At 44.0% G+C, this 21,930-nt stretch overlaps 1 protein-coding gene across 1 annotated transcript in view; it reads right to left on the minus strand.

Moving 5' to 3' along the window:
* Nucleotides 1-20,972, minus strand: part of sgpp1b (sphingosine-1-phosphate phosphatase 1b) — a 34,178-nt gene extending 13,206 nt beyond the window's left edge. Inside the window, exons 1-2 of the mRNA XM_078406775.1 lie at nt 19,476-20,972; nt 184-273 (exon numbers count right to left, since the gene is read on the minus strand). Coding sequence (XP_078262901.1) covers nt 184-273; nt 19,476-20,186 — 801 coding nt within the window. The 5' untranslated portion in view covers nt 20,187-20,972. The remainder of the gene's footprint in view (nt 1-183; nt 274-19,475) is intronic.
* Nucleotides 20,973-21,930: the final 958 nt, after the last annotated feature.

Below are 21,930 nucleotides of genomic sequence, written 5' to 3' on the forward strand. Positions count from 1 at the left end.
TAGTTCAAAACGATCAGGATTCTTCATTGGCCACAGATTCAAATAAGTGGCAGCTAGCAGAATGTAGCATTGCTAACTATGTTTGCTTGTGCTTATGAACTGAGTCATTATACTTTAATCTTTTTAAGACAGGAAACAGATTCAAACAAAAGCGGCCAACATAAAATCTCATGATTCACTTACCAAAATAGAATGCATCCCCATGTAAAGTCGACTGAGACAAACAAGGACGCACCAGCTTGAAGCTAACAGTAGTCCAATTACATATGGATACTGAAAAAGAAAGGCAACAATAATAAACTAAGTTCACGCTGCGGTACAATTATTCGCAAAGTTGCATAATTAAAACCAATTTCAGTTGCTGCCAGTTTGGAATATGTTGCGAAAATATTAAATCTATCTATACACACCATGTATATAGTTCTGGTGACCACATTGCAGGAACGATGCGATTTACACTGGTGAGGGTGAAGTGGCGCCCCTCCAGAATGCTGCCTGGGATGTAGTACTTTAACTGAGGAGAGCCTTGATAGATTGGGTTTATATTCTTTGGAGCAAACGAGGCAGAAGGGGACCTGATTGAGTTATCCAAAATTATAAGATGCAAAACAGGAGAGCACGAATATTTTTCCCCTGGACATGTGGCAGAGAAGATATGATCCGAATGCTGGAAAATGGGAATATAGAAACATAGAAAATAGGTGCAGGAGGAGGCCATTCGGCCCTTCGAGCCAGCACCCCCATTCATTATGATCATGGCTGATCATCCACAATCAGTAATCCGTGCCTGCCTTCTCCCCATACCCCTTGATTCCGCTAGCCCCAAGAGCTCTATCTAACTCTTTTAAATTCATCCAGTGAATTGGCCTCCACTGCCTTCTGTGGCAGAGAATTCCACAAATTCACAACTCTCTGGGTGAAAAGGTTTCTTCTCACCTCAGTTTTAAATGGCCTCCCCTTTATTCTTAGACTGTGGCCCCTGGTTCTGGTCTCCTCCAACATTGAGAACATTTTTCCTGCATCTAGCTTGTTAGATACATAATGGTTAGATACATGATGTAGGAACAGACACAGTGGGCCAAAGGGCCTGTTGACATTTAGCAATGGCCATTTTGCAACTTGGCCTATCCTATTTCTCCCGGTAGGTTAGCTGCAAATTTTAAAATGAAATATTTGATTCCTTGGGCTTGAAATGTTGACACAAATTATGAATGAATTGCCCAAGCACGAACCCCCACAGGAACCCAGCTTCGAACATTTGCAACACAACAGTTTACTTTAGATTCCATAATTCCCCTTGTTATAAAGCAATAAAACTAACATCTCTTAGAAAGATGCAATGAAAGGTCGACGAATAACTATTCAGCCAAATGAGAGCAAAAACTTGACATTTCCTGAAGCATGTTTTGGGTGAGAATCTTGAAAAAGTTTAGACTGAATGCAACGTCATCTTCCTTAATCACAATTTTGCAAGAAAGTTCCTGCAATAATATCCTCTCGTGACTGGAGTTCACTAGAGTTTCTAGATAAGGATAAACATTTGCACCTGTCAGGAGTATTCTGATCCACCTTTAATGCATTAAACTTTAAATCAGTAAATTTTCCACACTGCAGCACGATTATGTATAGACTAAATAATTGCTTAACCCACTAAAGCAAACTAGTTTACGTCACGTAACTTCTTGGATTCTGACCCACCATCAATTTGCTTATCTTTTTCTATTCCTCTCCCACTTCCATTAGGACAATATAAGGTTTTCAGTAAAACAAACAGCCAGAGTATTCAAATGTGTGCTGTCACCACCAAGGGGGTACAAATGCCCCAGTGAGAGTACAGCACAAGTGAACCTTCACTGAATCTTGGCTGAATAATTCAACTGACTTCTGGTTTTTAACATGCAATGCCATCTCTTAAAAATGCCATTTAAGAATATAATGTACATTAAAGAACAAGTAACTGGAAATGTATTGAGGAATAAAGAAATCAAATGCACACAAAGTAAGCACACATTTAAACTTCACATGGTTAGATTTAATCATGGTTACATGATTAAATGGATAATCAATGGTATTGGTGTGCAGTGTTTCATCAAATTCTTCAAGTTGAAGTTTTAGCTTAGTTTAGTGATACAGCGCGGAACAGGCCCTTCAGCCCACCGGGTCCGCACCGACCACCGATCCCTGCACATTAATACTATCCTACACACACTAGGGACAATTTACACTTATCCCAAGCCAATTAACCTACAAACCTGTATGTCTTTGGGGTGTAGGAGGAAACCAAAGTTCTCGGAGAAAACCCACGCAGGTCATGTACAGACAGCGCCCATAGTCGGGATCAAACCCGGATCTCTGGCGCTGCAAGTGCTGTAATGCAGCAACTATACCACTGCGTCACTGTGCCGGCCACATGTTGTACAAACATTTTAGTTGTCATTTTATTTATTAAAGTATTTCAATTTAAAATTTTCCACTTCAAAAAAGGAACAGATTCATATAAAGAGTAGGCTTCAAGGTTTTGAATAGTCACGGAATCTCATCTAAAAGTTCAATAGATGTGCTCGGATCCGACAGAAAACCTGTCAGCTTTTACATGAAAATTAAAGAGAAATTTCAATTTGCCTCATCAGTCTGTATTGTACATGGCAAGAACTTCTATTATTGCACTGCAATTTATTGCAATCCTATCAATGTGGGAACAGTAATCAGAGGACAGCAAGTCATTTAGCACCAACAATGCAGAAATAGAGTCATAGAGTGATACAGCGTGGAAACAGGACTTTCCCACACTGGCCAACATGTCCCAGCTACACTAGTCCCATCTGCCTGCGCTTGGTCCATATCCCTCCAAACCTGTCCTATCCATGTACCTGTCGAACTGCTTCTTAAACATTGGGATAGCCTCAACTACCTCCTCTGGCAGCTTGTTCCATACACCCACCTCCCTTTATGTGAAATAGTTACCACTCAGATTCCTACTAAACCTTTTCCCCTTCACCTGAAACCCATGTCATCTGATCCTCTATTCCCCTACTCTGAGCAAGAGACTCTGTGCATCTATCCGATCTATTCCTTTCATGATTTCATATACCTCAATAAGATTACCCCTCATCTTCCTGCGCTCCAAGGAATAGAGTCTCAGCCTTCTCAACCTCTCTCTATAGCTCACACCCTCTAGTCCTGGCAACATCCTCGTAAATCTTCTCTGCACACTTATGGTGAAATTCTCTTGATTTGAGAGAAAAATAAATCAGATTGTGCATATTTCACTGTCAACAGCCACAAGTAACACAGACAGCACGTCTAACCAGGGAATGGAAGTTGCTGGAATAATGACTTTCAGGCCTGATTAAGATATTAAAAAACACTAAACGGTTTCAGTCATTCTCTTCACAAAACTGAGCCATCATTCTTGCTGGGTTTTCTTTTTTGGGGGGGGGGGACGACACTTAAAATTCCTAAACTTCATAAAACCATTTATTGCCATATGTGCTCCATTTATCATGCCAATGCTTTCTAAACCAGTAATAGCTCAACAATCTAGCTCAACCGTTACCCAACTTACTGAGTAAGAAAAGCCACTTGAAAAAGCTGCTGATACATTCTATCCAATAGGCAACAGCAAATATTTTGTTAAATTAATCTGCTTCTAATTAACGCACAAATCTCAGACGGACAACACCCATTGTCTGCAAAGGCGCTTTTCAGTGACTGGACTTTCCTGTTTTCAGAAAAGGACATAACTCTTCCATATCACAAGAACTCTGATCCACCCTTAGCACATCAACCATGGATTAATAATGACTCTTCCACATTTCAGAAGATTGCCAGAAAACAAAAGGCACTGTTGTGGAGGCTCCCAGTTGGCACAGAGAAGATCAGATATACTATAGATGGACACAAAATGCTGGAGTAACACACTGTGTCCTTTGCATATTTTGCCCTTAGTTTATTTTAGATTAGAGATACAACACGGAAGCAGGCCCTTTGCCCCACCAATTCCGCGCAGACCAGCGATTCCCGTACACTAACACTGACCTACACACACTAGGGACAATTTACAATTATACCAAGCCAATCAGCATGCAAACTTGTACATTTTTGGAGTGTGGGAGGAAACCATAGATAACCCAGGTAGGTCATGGGGAGAACGTACAATTTCCATACGGACAAGCACCTGGAGTTAGGATCGAACCTGGGTCTCTGGCGCTGTAAGGCAGTAAGTCTACCTCTGCTACCGTGCCGCCCTTTAATGTTACACATTAATGTCTCATGTTACGTTCCATTGTTGGGAATTTCAAATGTTATTGATCTGCATGGCAAAGCTATTTGAAAAACAGAGAAGTATTAAAAATATCCTGGGAAGCCTGTGTTTTACATCTGTATGCCAATTATTTGATGTGCCCGCAGTCAAGAAGTGAGAAGCTTAGAGGGTAGATTAAGAATGTAGACCCACAAAAAAAGAAAATTAGACCTTGAGTGTTGCAGGTGTGAACCTGCATTACCACATGACTAAACACGGTTCAGACTTAAAAATGCAGCACTGGAGAGAATCTTTGTTTTTGTATGCATAATGTGGGTAATATGCAAGTATATATTTTTTAATTTTATGCATACATCATCAAGCTAGAGGATATTAAAAGGAAATGCACCGGTGTTAGTGGTTCCTTGGCCTGTGTCATCCAATGCATTAGTGATTTGCTGCAAATACTAATGTCGATTACTGTAATTTAGAAAAGCAAATTCAAATAATCTTAAATGATTTAAACAGTGAGCCTTGCATACTTTAACACTTTTGTCTCACTTTTGGTTAACATGAGAGAGGATAAATGTGCACAATCATTTTTTGATCCTCACTTCCTTGGTTGCAACTTAATGAAACAAAGGCAACATTGTATTACAGCACATACTCCTGACGCCAACAGTCAGAATAAATTCACATGGCCAGAAAGAAACAAATTCAATGACGAGTAGCTTCAATTGGACATATCTTATCTAAGCCATTTTCTAATCATGTTCCAAATGAAAAGCAGATCCCAAATGGCATCTCTTATTCTCTAAGTTATATTCCTGACAACCAGTGATCAGTAAAGTCGGAGCAGTTTGCAATTGTTGAAAAAGGATTTTGAAACCGAACAAAATCATGCGCCATTTCTGATAGTTTCAACTTTTGGCATTAATTTCCAAGAAAGTTTCAACATTATTACTGCGAAAGGCAGGATTAATGCTAGTTAATATACCTTTGAAATATAAACAAAGACACAAAGGGCTGGAGTAACTAAGTGGTTCAGCATCTCTGGAGAACATTGGTAGGTGATCCTTCTTCAGACTGTTTATGGTGGGGGGTAGAGGGAGGGGAAGCAGGCTTGCCAGGCTTTGTCCTGTCACCACCTCTCTACCAGCTTTCTCTTCCCCGTCCACAACTATACGTCTGCAGGGCTCAGACCCAAAACATCACCTCCCCATGTGTTCCAGAGATGCTATCTGACCTGCCTAGGCTACTCCAGCACTTTGCATTGTTTTCTAATAAACCAGCATCTGCAGTTCCTTGTATCTCTCCCATTGAAATATATTCATTCTTAACATTTGCAAAAGGGTTTCCTCCTAAAATTAATCTCCATGAAGAAACCAGTGTCATCTTACTTAGTTAGGAGGTTGTCAAACATTTTTAGTGCATTACAATTTTGGTCCATCTTCATCATTAACACATGTCCTTTAAAATCCTTGCATTGTCTAATGTAAAGCCATTTCTTTTTGTGCCAAAGTCCTTGAAGTTCTCAATTGATTTTAAGAATGATCTTATTTTATATTTTGCAGCATTCAAGGTCATTTGGCCCTAAGCTAGACACAAAATGCTTGAGTAACTCAGCGGGTAAGGAATGGGTGATGTTTCAGGTTGAGACCCTTCTTCAGACTGTTGTCGGGGAGTGGGCGTTACAGAGATAAAATGTAGTCGGAGACCGTAAGATTAGTAAGAGTACTGGGAAGGGGGAGGGGATGGAGAGAGAGGGAACTGAGTTACTCCAGCATTTTGTGTCTATCTTCAATTTAAACCAGGAAAAAATGTAGGAATTCTTTCCTACACATCTAGTCTGCTCCACTGCGTAATCTCCTCAAGGTATGTCTACTTTGAAGAAGTTCTCCTCTCTCCGATGAGTGGTGATTTGGCCCATCAAGTCAACATCAGCTCCAAGGGGTACAATTCCATTAGACCCACCCCCTCCCCTGTTACTTCCCTGTATCCCAGCAACTTATTTTCTTCCACATGTGCCCATCTACTCCCTTAGTCATTCTTTCCATTAACTGACAACTCAGGGATAATTCACAGCAGCGAGCAAACCTACCCACACACTTCTGTGATTTTTAGCGGAATTCAAAGTATCCAGAAAAATTCCACATGGTCGTGGATGGGACAAGCAAACTCTGCAAAACAGCAGAAAGTTGGGATGAAACTCAGAATACTGGAGCTGAAAGGCAGCAACACTGACTGCTGTGCCACCATGCTGTTCAAACAGCCATGATTTACATAGCAACTGGATCATCAAAATACTGAAACAGTCCTTCCCATCTGAGAGTCAAAGAGTATTACCTACGTTTTTAGATTTTTTTTCCTTTTAAAAAAAAAAAGCATGTTATCATTTGGATTCTATTAATTTAATTACTCAATCCATCACAATTTAAAAAATAAATCTTTGTCATGATGTTTGACAATGACTTTTTCAACCAAAACCTGCAACCACAAGGACAAATGTTCTTCAGAAAATGTGCTACATAGAAGCTAGATAGTCCAAAACATACTGCAGGGAAATCCTGTGTTTATGTAATTTCAGATTTTCTCATGGTAGGTTAAATATGTAAAAACTCACAGACAAGAACAAAGAGGAATGTGAAAAATCAGGAATCTGTTAAAAATAGATTTTAACATATTATAATGATACATTCTCTTCAATCGGTCTAATGCTTCATTTCCAAGTGCTTTGTGGAAGGTTTTAATGACAGGTTTTGAAATGAGAAGTGGCAGGATATGCTTTTGGGCCAAATTTGTGACAGTTGTAGACTAAATGCGAGCTGATGTTAATCTACCGTGTTCCATGGAAATAAAAAGCCAGACCATCAACGAACACTAATTCCGCAAAAGAGTAAAATTAGAACTGAACATGACATGTTTGCTGACATTTCACAGTACTGCAGGAGTGCAAGAAACATGACAGCCATAGAAGTAGGTACAGATCCTAAGCCAAAGTGCAGAGTTTACTCGGAATATTGGCTTTATTTTATTAATAGTGAAAAATATGGCCATCACCAGCAAGGAGAGCACTTATTGTACATCTCCAATTGTCCTTGAAAGTGGAGGTTAGGCACCTTCTTGAATTGCTGCAACCATGTTGGTGAAGGTGCTCCCATGGTACTAGACTTTGACTTTAGACTTTAGATACAGCACGGAAACAGGCCCTTCGGCCCACCGACCAGCCTGTACAATAACCCTCACACACTTGGGACAATTTTACAACTTAACCAGTTAACCTAAAAACCTGCGTGTCTTTGCAATGTATGGAGGAAACCGGAGCACCTGGGGAAAACCCACATGGTCACAGGGAGAATGCACAAACTCCACACAGAAAGCATCCAGAGTCAGGATCGAACTTGGGTCTCGAGTGCTGAAAGGCAGCAACTCTGCGACACTATGCCGCCCTGTAGGGATTGGGCTCTAACAATGAGGGGGAAGCACCAGCATTATATTGCCAAATCAAGGCGTGCGTGTGTTGGAAGGGAACCTGCAATTGGTGGTATCCCCATGTTAGCTGTATCAGCCATTCATGGCAATAGATGATAGGGGTCGGGAGGTGCCGTTGGGCAAACCTGGGCGAGTAACTGCAGCACATTTTGCAGACGGAACATACAGTAGCCACTGTTCATCAGTGGTGGATGGGCTTTTAAGCAGGCTACTTTGTCTTGGATGCTACAAAGCTTCTTGAGAGTTTTGGATCTGCAGTCATCCCAAGTAAGTGGAGAGTATTCTTTCATGCCTCCGACTTGTGCCTTGGAGTCAATGAAAAGGCTTGGATATCAGGAGCCATCTGTCTCACTGCAGGATACCCAGTGTTTGGCTTCGTGTAGCCACTTTAGTCGTATGACTGGTCAATGCTGACTCTCAGGATAGGCGACAAGATTCTCTTTTGTTGGAGATGATCATTGCCTCACATGTCTGTGGCACAAATGGTGTCTACTACAAACGGGCACACGTCTGAATGTTAGCAGGTGTGGATTGCTTCCTTTGCGGAGGAATTGTAAATAAAATTGAACATTGCAGTTATTAGCAAACATCCTACTTCTGTCTTCTTGACAAAAATGTGGTTATTGATGAAGCAATGGAAATTTGTTTTGCTTTGGACGACACCACCAGGAGGTGGTGGAATTCCTGCTGTGACATAGTTGATGCCCAATGACTCCAATGTTATCCATGCTTCATGCTTCCTTAATGAAAGGTGCAGTCACTCTCATCTCACGTATCGAATCAGCTCTTTGACCCACATTTGCAACAAGGCTGGGAAGAAGTCTGGAACCAAGTGCTCCTGATCTCACCATCTGGTTCCACCTATCATCTACCAGCCTCTGTCACACCATTCCCTCGCACTGAGGATTGACACGTGATGCTGGAGTAACTCAGTGGGACAGGCAGCATCTCTGGAGAGAAGGAATGGGTGACGTTTCGTGTCAAGTCCTTCCTTTGCATTGCTATATGTTGACTCTCTTTCTTCTTCCCTCTCAGTCCTGATGCAGGGTCTCAAGCTGAAATGTCGACTTGCACATTGTTCCTCCCCAGATGCTGCTTGCCCTTTTGAGTTCTTGCAGGGTTCAGTTTTTTGTTCCAGATTCCAGCATCTTTTAGAAACATAGAAAATAGGTGCAGGAGTAGGCCATTCAGCCCTTCGAGCCTGCACCGCCATTCAATATGATCATGGCCGATCATCCAGCTCAGTAGCCTGTACCTGCCTTCTCCCCATACCCCCTGATCCCTTTAGCAAAAAGGGCCACATCTAACTCCCTCTTAAATATAGCCAATGAACTGGCCTCAACTACCTTCTGTGGCAGAGAATTCCACAGACTCACCACTCTCTGTGTGAAGAAATGTTTTCTCATCTCGGTCCTAAAAGACTTCCCCCTTATGCTTAAGCTGTGACCCCTGGTTCTGGAATCCCCCAACATCGGGAACAATCTTCCCGCATCTAGCCTCTCCAACCCCTTAAGAATTTTATATGTTTCTATAAGATCCCCCCTCAGTCTTCTAAATTCCAGCGAGTACAAGCCCAGTCTATCCAGTCTTTCCTCATATGAAAGTCCTGCCATCCCAGGGATCAATATGATCATGGCTGATCATCCAGCTCAGTAGCCTGTACCTGCCTTCTCTCCATACCTCCTGATCCCTTTAGCAAAAAGGGCCACATCTAACTCCTTCTTAAATATAGCCAATGAACTGGCCTCAACTACCTTCTGTGGCAGAATTCTAACTGAATTCTAACTGAGTATCCATCATGCTTGCTCTGAATACAAGTGACGAGTACTTGGTGCTTGATAGCAGTTGATAAAAGCCTCAGTCACTTTGCTGATGATTGAGAGTAAACTGATAGGGCAGTAATTAGCTGGAATGGATCCTGTAAGAAAACCATGACTGAGTGTCCCCACATTAATTGGGCCAGACAGCTGTACACCAAGGGTGGTTTACATTTACCTACCGAGAAATAGACCTAAACTGAATATCTCAGCACACACACTGAGAAAACAAAAGAACATGAACATACACACTCGAGTCTGAAAAAGGGTCTCGACCCAAAATGTCACCCATTCCTTCTCTCCAGAGATGCTGCCTGCCCACTGAGTTACTCCAGCATTTTGTGTCACACTCCAAGAGTTTCCAGATGCTCCAGGGACTAGTGTGGGACCAGGGAGATGGCACTGGCATGGCCTGTTGCAGTGGTAGGCAAATTGCAATAGATTGAGGTTGAAGATGACGTGTGCATGACCAGCCTCTTGAAACACTTCGTGACAGTGGATATCAGAGCTAATGGACAGTACCTTGTTTCCCGTTGGCACTGGGATGATAGTGGTCATCTTAAACCGGTGAAACCACAGATTAGAGTAGGGATAGGTTTAATGTGTTTGCGAATTAGCTGTCTAGCCTCCATTAATGCGGGGCGGCACAGTGGAGCAGCGATAGAATTGCCGCCTTACAGTTAGAGACCCGAGTCCAATTCTGACTACGGGTGCTGCCTGTACAGAGTTTGTACATTTCCCCGAGACCACATGGGTTTTCCTCGGGTGCTCTGGTTTCCTCCCGTACTCCAAAGACGTACAGGTTTGTAGGTTAATTGGCTTCGGTAAAATTGTAAATTGTCCCTAGTGTGCGTAGGATAGTGTTAGTGTGTGGGGATTGCTGGTCGGCGCGGACTTGGTGGGCTGAAAATACCAGGATTTTCTAATTCCTGGATCTCTAAACTAAACTAAAAAAAAAAATCCTTGTATTTTCAAACAATCAAGGAGGGTGTATTTGCCCCAGCACTTCAACATTAAATAACATTGCCTTGTAACATAACAATGATTTAAAATTAGAGACACAAATAACTAAGCCAGGACACCCCATAGTGGGTTGAACTTTCAACAGCATGGGCGCAGATCAAGACAGTATGACTAAAGCTTAGAAAGACAAATTTGAGGAAGGATATTCTTGCTATTGAGGGCATGCAGCGTAGGTTTACTAGGTTAATTCCAGGAATGGCGGGACTATCATATGTTGAAAGACTGGAGCGACTAGGCTTGTATACACTGGAATTTAGAAGGATGAGAGGGGATCTTATTGAAACGTATAAGATTATTAAGGGGTTGGACACGTTAGAGGCAGGAAACATGTTCCCAATGTTGGGGGAGTCCAGAACAAGGGGCCACATTCTAAGAATAAGGGTTAGGCCATTTAGAACTGAGATGAAGAAAAACTTTTTCAGTCAGAGAGTTGTGAATCTGTGGAATTCTCTGCCTCAGAAGGCAGTGGAGGCCAATTCTCTGAATGCATTCAAGAGAGAGCTGGATAGAGCTCTTAAGGATAGCGGAGTCAGGGGGTACGGGGAGAAGGCAGGAACGGGGTACTGATTGAGAATGATCAGCCATGATCACATTGAATGGCGGTGCTGGCTCGAAGGGCCGAATGGCCTCCTCCTGCATCTATTGTCTATTGACAAGAGTGGAAATTTCAGAGACTGCAAATGAATAAGTCTGGATTATCCCAGTGGAACAGGAAGCTATTTGTAAAGAGGACAGGAGAAAAACTCAATGACGATAATGTGAAAAGAACCCCGATCACACCCCAAAAAAAGACTGTTATAAACTGGAATTGTCAAAATAAAATTTGTTGAGAAGGTTTCAAAATATGAAGTAACAACAACTCCACTGCTAAAAAACAAATTCAAAGTTTAACTTAATAGGTCAACTGTTGGAGAAATGAAAACGAACTACTGGGAACCCATCATTCATAATGCAGGTGGTAGATTGCAATGACACACAGGGTATCACTATTCATGGAAAGAGCACTTACTAAACCATCTGGAAGGAATTAAATTCTATTCAGGCCTGATTACTCCTTTTACAAGACAGAGAGGTCAGCCATTGCCCTGAAGCCAGAACCAACTACTCTGACCAGTTTTGTTTTAAATTGGCATAGTACTTCATGTAGCATAAAATATATTGCTTAATGTGTTCCAATTTATTTAAAAATACCAGTGGCTTTCTTAATGTTTCTCTCAGCAAATTGTACAGCGGTGTTTTACAAAACAGTATTAAAAAAAATGTAGTGTACTCTGCTACTTCTAAGACTCCTTCAAGATAGTCTAATTGCTGTTAAGAAAAGAAGGAGAGATCCAAGTTCCTTTACAGATACAGGGCTGGTTACAAGTTCAAGTTCCAGGTCAGTTATTACCTTTTAAAATAAATAATTGCCCTGCATCCACTGTGGGATGTGGTGCGTAAGAAAATAACTGCAGATGCTGGTACAAATCAAAGGTATCACAAAATGCTGGAGTAACTCAGCGGGTCAGGCAGCATCTCAGGAGAGAAGGAATGGGTGACGTTTCGGGTCGAGACCCTTCTTCAGACTGATGTCAGGGGAGGGTGCGGGACAAAGATAGGATGTAGTAGGAGACAGGAAGACAGTGGGAGAACTGGGAAGGGGAGGGGAAAGAGAGGGACTGAGGAACTATCTGGTTATCTGGTGTGATCTATTGTTTCATTTGGTTTATATCAAGATGGATATGAGTGAAAGAAGACCCATAAGAATAACTCTTAGGAACATGGCAGAAAATGATACTCAAAAATTATGATTTCGTAACAATGGGTCTAAAAACTAAATAAAGAAATTCTAAATATTTTGGTTCTGTAGACTTATTGTCACCTCTAAAAATTACTGACAGTTCAGGAGGGCACCCGACTGATTCTTATAAAAAAAGTACCACTTCTAAGATGCTGTTAGTTAACTACAATTACCCAATCCACTGTGCAATGGACATCTGATGGTAAATATTGGATCAAGCAATTAAGTTCCTTCAAGGTAGGCCCTCAAATAAAAACTTCTACCTTTAATTTAAACAGTGTCGCTGCAAGGAGAACATAAAGATTGACAAAGGTAAGATGGAAAGGGCTGGGTTTTTACACATTTTCCTGTTTAAAATCATCTTTTACATTTGGATGACGACATCCAGCTTTAAATTCTCCTATTCGTGTTGTATCAATTGACTAAATGCCACAAGTTAGCCGACTCCAATTGGAAGAACTGTGCCAGAAAAAAATATGCTTTGATTCATCTCAGCTGCAAGTTTGCACTTAGAAGTTTCAAATGCTGTTTTAGTGATTGAGCAGAATCTCTGCACTGCCAACACCAATGAATAGCGCTCAAACACGATATTGGTGGGCAACCAATCCGTATGGAAACATACATCGGAAGCGGTCACTGTTCCAGGAGTGCAGAAAGAATACAAAATGAGAACGTTGTTGTGGGATTAATAATTAAGATATTAATTTTACAAACATCGACTTTTACAAACACCGTGAGCAAAATAATCACTGCTGCTCAAATGGCTCATTATTCAATTTAAAAAAAACCATTGATAGGCACGAGATACCATCTGACCACTTGCTGATAAAATATCTGTGGAATAAATTACACTTTCTGCTCAATTTTAAATGATTCAAAATTGCATATATTAAAAGGTGGAAGGAAACTGCAGCACCATGCTGATACAAGGGAATGATGCAAACTCCAGATAGACACCACTTGACCACTTGACACCACTTGACTCAGGGTGACACACAGGTCCCACTGCAGGTAACCACTGCATCGAGCAGAATGAGAGAAAGGGGAACGATCATTTTTTTTAGGCAAGTTTTGACAAAACCACATGTCAGAAATGTTAACTTGAGGAAAAAGGAAAGTGCTGGAGGATCTCAGTCTGGAAAACGTCATCTACCCTTTACCTCCACAGATGATGCCTGGTCTGTCTGGTTTCACCACCACTTTGCTGTTTGCTCAAGATTTGCAACATCTGCAGTCATGGAATGGAATACTTTATTGTCACGTGTAACAAGGCACAGTGAAATTCTTTGCTTGCATACCCAAGGTATGCAAATAGTCGCCACATAAACGGCGCTGACAAAGTTACATATGTCTCCAAAGTGCTAACTTTCTTCTTTTTTTTTGCCTCTGACCAGCTGAATTTTTCCAGCATTTTCTCTTTTTTTTTTTTTAAAAGAGGATTTTAGCATCCTACATCAATGACCGAGTACAAATAGCACAATGTTGGAGAATCAATCCTGCAGACACGAGCTAGAAGTTGCCACGGGACAAAAGTCAAGTGTGAGTGAAACTGGCAAATGTGGCTGAGATACAAGAAAGTGATTCACTTTGGATAAAGCAATCTGAATATGTCCACAGGCAAAAGACTGGAAGGGAGGAATGGAATTGAGGTGGGCACGTACACTGCAATAAAGGCCATGATCAGGTATAATAGTAATTAAAATGGCTAAAGGTTAAAAAGGTTTTAATGGCACAAGCATTGAAATGAAAGATTGATGTTTCTGTTGCACACAAGGTCGTGTACTATGTTTATTTCCAGTCACCAATTGTCCGGGGTGGAAATAAAGGACTTGTGCATAGTGCAGTGGCAGCAAAGTAGAACAAGAACTCAAAGGTCAAGTAATGACGACAGATTACTTCAACCTCTTCATTACTTTATCAAATAAAATGATAATCTAATTGAATAATTTTAAATAATAAGACGTGGCTGCATACCACAATTAAGGTTAATTACATTTTCGAAGGCAAAATATTCTACAGGATTTTATTAGTTCAGAGGTATGGCGTGGAAACAGGCCCTTCAGCCCAACCTCAATCAGCCATTCACACTAGTTTATGTTATCCCACTTTCTCATCCATTCCCTGCACTCTATGGGCAATTTTACAGGGGTCATTTACCCTACAAACCCGTACGCCTTTGGGACGTTGGAGGAAACTGGAGCATTCGGAGAAAACCCACGGAATCACAGGGAGAACGTGTAAGTACCACAGAGACAGCACCTGAGATCGGGATCAAACTGTGGTCTTTGATGTTGCAGTTCTACCAGCTACACCATTGTAGCACCGCTTAGGTTAGACAATAAAGGAAAGGAATCAAGGAAGGCCAAATATACATATATATTAGTCTTGGCATAAATAAATGGCAGCATATTTATGGAGAGTTATGATCTACTTCTACTTCTAACTCTTAACAATTTTAGCTGACATTTAGTATTTGACTAATTGAATGAGCGTTTTCACAATCCTCAAATCTTTAGAATGGCAAACTTTGTTTCTTGAATGCAGTGCCTTTGAATAAAAGAGACACATATTAGCCTACTTGTAGTACAGGCAATTCAAGGTCTTGGAGAGATACCATCAACTGTGTCTCAGCAAAGTCCAAATGGCAGGTTAGGCAAACTAGTATCAGCAACCTCTCCTGTGCCAATCATGACATAGTTCAATCTGCGAGAGTAAGCAGCAGTGATGAAGAATGTTTCTACCTGCAAAATAAAAGACAGAGCTAGAAGACACAAGGAACTGCAGATGCTAGAATCTTGTGTAGAATACAAAGTGCTGGAGTACCTCAGCAAATCAGGTAGCATCTCTGGTGGACACGGAAAGGCAATATTTTGGGTCAGGACCTTTCTTCTGACTAAAGCTCGTAGTATTCTCTTTTGAAAGGATTAACAGCATGCTTTGCCATGCCTGTAATCCCAGCACCAAGGCCTGAATTGCACTCAATTTACTTCATTAATACAGACCTCCTTCATTCTGTGGACTGCATATTCTCTTCCTTCCTTCTGCTCTCTCTCCTCCATTATAAGCCATTTGTCTTATATCAACCACTAACAATTTCCAGAGTTAGCATGTGTCTCTTCCTTTTAAAAACCCATCCTAACTCTGCTGCCTATCCCGCTGAGTTACTCCAGCATTTTGTGTCTATCTTCTGTCTTTTCATTTGCAGATTCAAACATTCCTTATCACTGTTGTTTACACCCTTGCAGACTGAACCATGCCAATGAATAGTATCCTTGTACTAATTGTTCCGAATTCCATCACAAATGTCATTTGTTCAGGAACATGTCCTTTTGCTTTGTTCTCTCGCAATCACAGTACCTTCCCTACTTCATTTGTTTCAGGTGCCATCCTTCAGGAGCTGCTTCCTGGTAGATAATTATTCTGACCGAGGCTATGCTGGCTTTAAACAACAAAAGTCTACGTTGTGTAGTAAGGAACTGCAGATGCTGATCTACACCGAAGATAGACACAAAATGCTGGAGTAACTCAGAAGGTCAAGCAGTATCTCTGGAGAAAAGGAATAGGTGATGTTTCACTTCAGGACCCTTCTTCCGACTCATCTCAAGAACATCTCGTCTGGAGAAGGGTCTCACCTATTCCTTTTCTCCAGTGATGCTGCCTGACCCAACAGTCTAAGTTGTGTAAGAAAATAACTGCAGATGCTGGTACAAATCGAAGGTATTTATTCACAGAGTAACTCAACAGGTCAGGCAGCATCTCAGGGGAGAAGGAATGGGCGACGTTTCGGGTCGAGACCCTTCTTCACCCGAAACGTCGCCCATTCCTTCTCTCCTGAGATACCGCCTGACCTGCTGAGTTACTCCAGCATATTGTGAATAAATACCAACAGTCTAAGTTAGTGCCCCAAGTTTCACGTCCCGCAAGTTTTAAATGCACTCTGCTCAGCACATCCTTTGCAGTTAGCTCTGTTTGACCTGAACTGACCATTAGCCTTTGCTTCTCAACCTCATCACTTTAATAGAGTTAATACTTGATGTATTTGCTGTAACAGTCTATGACATAATCCTTTGCAAAAATTATAAGAATAAAACTACGCCGGATCAGGACCACTTAAAATAAGCTTATACATTTAAACATACATCATTCACAGGTCACCAGACTTCCAAAACAGAAACTCTATTCCGAGCTCTGTCAGGGAAAGAGATTACCAGAGAGACAAGGGAATAGATTCAAGAATGTCCTCAAGTGCTTCTTGGAAAATAAATGCAACGTTCCCATTGATTCCAGGCAATCTCTAGCTGAGGTCAAAATGGTGAAAGTGAATTTGGGTTGGCATCAAAAGCTTTGTACAAATTCTCTAACGGTTCGTGCCATGAAGATCTGGAATTTGATCCCAGATTTATCTACCATGCTGAGAGAAACCAAAGTAGTCCCAGGAATATATATTTATTGTTCACAAGTTAGGAAATGGACAAAAGCAACCTGATCAATATCTCTTGATCTGTTTTTGGTGACCCCTCTAAAAGAAATATATACATATGAATGATAACAAGTGCAAATGGACTGAGTGCATTTGTGTTTATGGTCAGCCTGTTAACACTTGTCTAGCCTCTTAAAAATGATTACATGGAAAAGCTGCCTTAAATACAACCAGTTAGGTCAAGAAACAATAAAATCTGACCCGAGTGCATCAAATCCTTCCAACTGAACCTATTTTTGTTGTACATCATGTACAAATAAATTCTGTGTTTAGATCGACAAAAGTAATTTTAGATGTTAAAGTTGTTTTTTTAATTGCATTTGTGAAGCTTCAACAATTAATATCTCCATTCAAGAATTGAAAACCTATGTAGTAACAAAGTTAATTGTAACTCAGATGCAGAGAGTTATACAGCATGGAAACATGTCCTTCAGCCCAACTCGTCCATGCCTAATGGCTTTCTGGCCTTGACAGGCACAATGAGTCAAGCCTGGAGCAAGTATTTGAAAGGTGGTGTGCTGCACCACAGCAGCCACAGAGAGAGGGGCTTTGTTTCAAGAGGCCTCAGCAAGGAGGCTGTGCAATGGAAAGGCACAATCTTTTACCTTCCTCTGGAATCTTAGTGGTGTAGACATAGCAAATGAGGCAGTCATTTGCTTCTCCTGTAGAGGTGGGGGTTTTGGGAAACTGTAGCCACCAGCTGTAAGCACATACCTACAGCTGGTGACTGTAGCTATGGGAATTGCAGCCAGTTGCAGTTCCTGACTAACCACATCAGCAAACTGGAGCTGCAGTTAGACTTGCTCTGGAGCTGCACCCATGATGCTGAGAGCATCTTAGAAGATTTTGTAAAAAGGTTACACGCAATGTACAAGCAGTTGGATGACCACCAGGAAAGGCAGATGGAATAGCCAGAAAATGCAGGAATCCCAGTGGCCATTCACCTTTCAGCCCCTTCTTAAATAAAGTCAAAGCTTTAGCCACCACGTGCGGTGGAAGAGGAAATAAAATCTCTGCTGGTGCCCCTGCAAATTCTTCCTTTGCTTGCCTCAAGTGATTCTTGTTGAAGGAGAACCAGGTCCCTCTGAACACCAACTTTAATTGTTCACCATTTAAAAATGAATCGGTGTTTCTATCAAAATGGATAACTTCACAGTCCATATCTCCTCAAAGCTCCACATGCATTCTATTCACAATCCACTCTGGCATCTAACTTTTCATCAGCAACAAACTAGACACATCACATCTGGACATCCCCTCCTCTCCATACCCCATTAAGTAAAATACAGCGATGCAAATTGCAAACAGCTTGGATCCATATGTAACATCCCATATTGGGTCAGAGCCTCACCCAAAATGGGCAAGGAAAGAGAAAAACTCACAAAATAAAGTAAGTAGGAAATAGTTTAGCAGAAAACTTGGATTATTTCACCTACTGACCCTGCACTAACAATGTAATTGCTGTATCAGTACAAGACAGTTTTTGTCATCTGGAAAGACAGGAATTGTAAGGCCATCAATCAACGCCTCCATCTTAATTACACATCTACACAGCATACAAAAGTTCTAAGGGCATGGATTGATGACTGTCAGATTCAGGAGGTGAGAGTGTGCCAACTAATGGAAGAATATGACCAAAGTAGACATCATAAGGTGGCGACTCAGACAAAATAAAGCAGATATATTCCTCACATACATGTAAACACCGTTATATTTTGAATAACATGCAAACTCTAGGTGTATTCCCTTCATCCTTAGCAGCACGATAACAAGCTACATAAAGTGCTAAGAACAATGAGATCTGTTTTCTATAGGTTATAAACAATTGCAATCTTATTAAACCTTGCTAATAACAAATTTCCTCTCCTTTTTAAGTGTTTTAACGTTTAATGTTAGTGAATGATAAAAAGTGATTGATTTTAATAATCATGTGGTGGGTCACACAAACTGGACTGGCAGGTCGCCAATAACACCGTGGAAGGGAACTGTTTGGAACTACGTTCAACTACTCTTTAAAACTTCAGCGTTTAGTACCATACACAGACCAAATTAAGTGACAACCGTTAGTGTTGTAGAGCGATAATTAATTTAATCGTCATTAATTTAAATCCAATATATATATTTTTTAAGTTGCAGGGTTCATTTGAAAGTATCCCCACTCAGGTAAACCAAAACATCCTCTGCTTGAAAACAACTCACGACTTAATATCATCCATATCTTCATTTTACCTGTTTTGAATAGTCAAATCGAGTTTGTTGTCACATGCACACGTACGGCGAGGTACCGATACAATGGCAATCTTGTTTGCAGGAGAGGATTGTACGACCGCCAATGTTGTTCTGAAGAAGGGTCTCGATCCGAAACGTCACCCATTCCTTCTCTCCAGAGATGTTGCCTGTCCCGCTGAGTTACTCCAGGTTTTTGTGTCTATCTTCGGTTTAAACCAGCATCTGTAGTTCCTTCCTACACTATGTTGTTACCTTCACTGGGTACCAATGTAACCAGGCAAAACAACAACAACAAAAAAGGCACAACCTTGCCCCTGATATTTGAGCAATACCCTCCCACAATTAAAGAGTTGACATTTAAAAACAAAACACAAAGGAGGAAAGAATAATAAGTGAAACCGATGACATTACCTCCCATCTGCCGCAGGTCAGGAAGAAGAGCGAGAAGGGGATGGCCGTGCCGGACATGGCGTGAGTAGAGGGCATCCCATACTCGGAGTCGTAGAAGACCTCCACCTTGACGACTGGAGGGGAGGCGGGCCGGGGCCAGCGGATGATGTCCTTGGTACACTGGCCCAGGTACATTACCCACACCCAGATAACTATCAGGCGGCGCCCGACGTACGGGTCAATGTTCCACAGCCAGAAGGGGAAGAAGGTGATGTAGAAGAGCTCGTTGCCCAGCTCAGTGCCCAGGCTGAACAGGTAGTAGAGCAGGCGGTTACGGATGATGAACTCAGTGCCCACCTCGCCGTTCAGAGAGTTCGTGCGCCTCGGCTTCTTCTTGGGGTCGGTGGTGGGTGGCTGGGTGTCTGCAGGGGTGGAGGAGCTGGTGGTGGTGGAGATGGAGGTGGAGGTGGTGTCTCCGCAGTAGCCGGCCGCCGGAGCGCAGGCCACGCCGTTCTTGCTCTGGGAACCGGGGGTGTCTCCGCGGTACCGGGCGCCGGCTTCACCAGTGGCTCCAGCTCCAGTGGCCCCGGCCCCATGGCGGCAGTCGCCGTTGGCCAACGGCTGGGTGAAGCGCACGGCGGACACGCCGCACAGCTGCTGAAATCTGGCCACTCGGTGCGGGTCGTGCAAGTAGTCGACCAGCTGCCACCATCCGCCCGCCCTCACGACCATGTTAGTGTCTGTGTGTGTGTGTATAGGGGTGTGTCTGTGTCTATGTGGGTGGGTGTGTCTGTCTATGTGGGTGGGTGCGTGTGGGTGGGTCTGTCTGTGTGGGTGCGTGTGTGTCTGACTGTGTGTGTATGTGGGTGTCTGGGTGGGTCTCTGTGTTTGTTTGTATATGTGTGTGGGGGTGTGTCTGACTGTGTGTATGTGGGTGTCTGGGTGTATGTGTGTGGGGGTGTGAGTGTCTGGGTCTATGCGTGTGGGGGTGTGAGTGTGGGTGTCTGGGTGTATTTGTGTGTGGGTGTGAGTGCCTGGGTGTATGTGTGTGGGGGTGTGAGTGTGGGTGTGAGTGTCTGGGTGTATGTGTGTGGGGGTGTGTGTGAGTGGGTGTAGCGGTGCTCGGCGCGGCCCCGGAGACTCCCCGCTGTCTCAGATATGAATGCCCGAGGCTGCGCGGTCCCAGAGACGGTCAGTGCCCCGCTCCCCGCTGGTCGGTCCCACAAGGCGGCTGCTCGGTTCGGTGCCCCGCTGGTCGGTCGGTCGGTGCTGCGTTGGTCCGTGGGGCGGCTGCTCTGCTCGGCTCGGTTGTCCCAGACTCCGGTGCTCCGCTCCCCGCTGTCCTTCCCCAGGCCTGCAGATTCTCCAAGTGTCTGCGGGCTCCTGCCTTATTCTCCACTAACTGTCGCCGCAGCCGAGCCCCGCCTCTGCCCCTGCCCGTCCCGGCCTCCCTCCCGCCTCCGCTGTCTACAAACCTCGCTCCATCAGAGCGGGGAGGGGCGGCGGTGGAGGAGGCGGAGGCGGCAGGGCTGCTCTACGTTCGTGCCCGCTCCCTCCCCTCCTTCCCTCCTGCCTTCCTCCCTCCCACCTTCCATTCCTACTTCTCTCCCTCCTTACTTCCCTCCCTCCCCTCTCCTGCCTTCTTTCCCTCTCCCTCCCCCTCTCTCCTCACCCCCTCTCTCCTCAACCCCCCTCTCCTCCTCACCCCCCCTCTCCTCAACCCCCCCTCTCCTCACCCCCCCTCTCTCCTCACCCCCCCTCTCTCCTCACCCCCCCTCTCTCCTCACCCCCCCTCACTCCTCACCCCCCCTCTCCTCCTCACCCCCCCTCTCCTCACCCCCCTCTCCTCACCCCCCTCTCCTCACCCCCCTCTCCTCACCCCCCTCTCCTCACCCCCCTCTCCTCACCCCCCTCTCCTCACCCCCCTCTCCTCACCCCTCTCTCCTCACCCCCCCTCCCTCTCCTCACCCCCCCTCCCTCTCCTCACCCCCCCTCCCTCTCCTCACCCCCCCCCTCCCTCTCCTCACCCCCCCCCCTCCCTCTCCTCACCCCCCCCCTCCCTCTCCTCACCCCCCCCCTCCCTCTCCTCACCCCCCCCCTCCCTCTCCACCTCCCCCTCCCTCTCCACCTCCCCCTCCCTCTCCACCTCCCCCTCCCTCTCCACCTCCCCCTCCCTCACTCCTCCCCCCCCACCTCCCCCTCCCTCACTCCTCCCCCCCCCCTCACTCCTCCCCCCCCCTCTCTCTCCCCTCCCCCCCCCCTCTCTCTCCCCTCCCCCCCCCCCCCTCTCTCTCCCCTCCCCCCCCCCCCTCTCTCTCCCCTCCCCCCCCCCTCTCTCTCCCCTCCCCCCCCCCCTCTCTCTCCCCTCCCCCCCCCCCCCTCTGTGATGTTCGCTCCCGACGAGGCACGCGCCCAGGCTGGACCGAAGGGAGTGGTTTCGTTTCGAATGTAATTGATATGATCAGAAACGTGCTGC

The sequence above is a fragment of the Rhinoraja longicauda genome, chromosome 10, assembly GCF_053455715.1.
Source record: "Rhinoraja longicauda isolate Sanriku21f chromosome 10, sRhiLon1.1, whole genome shotgun sequence".
In the NCBI taxonomy this organism is placed as follows: domain Eukaryota; kingdom Metazoa; phylum Chordata; class Chondrichthyes; order Rajiformes; family Arhynchobatidae; genus Rhinoraja; species Rhinoraja longicauda.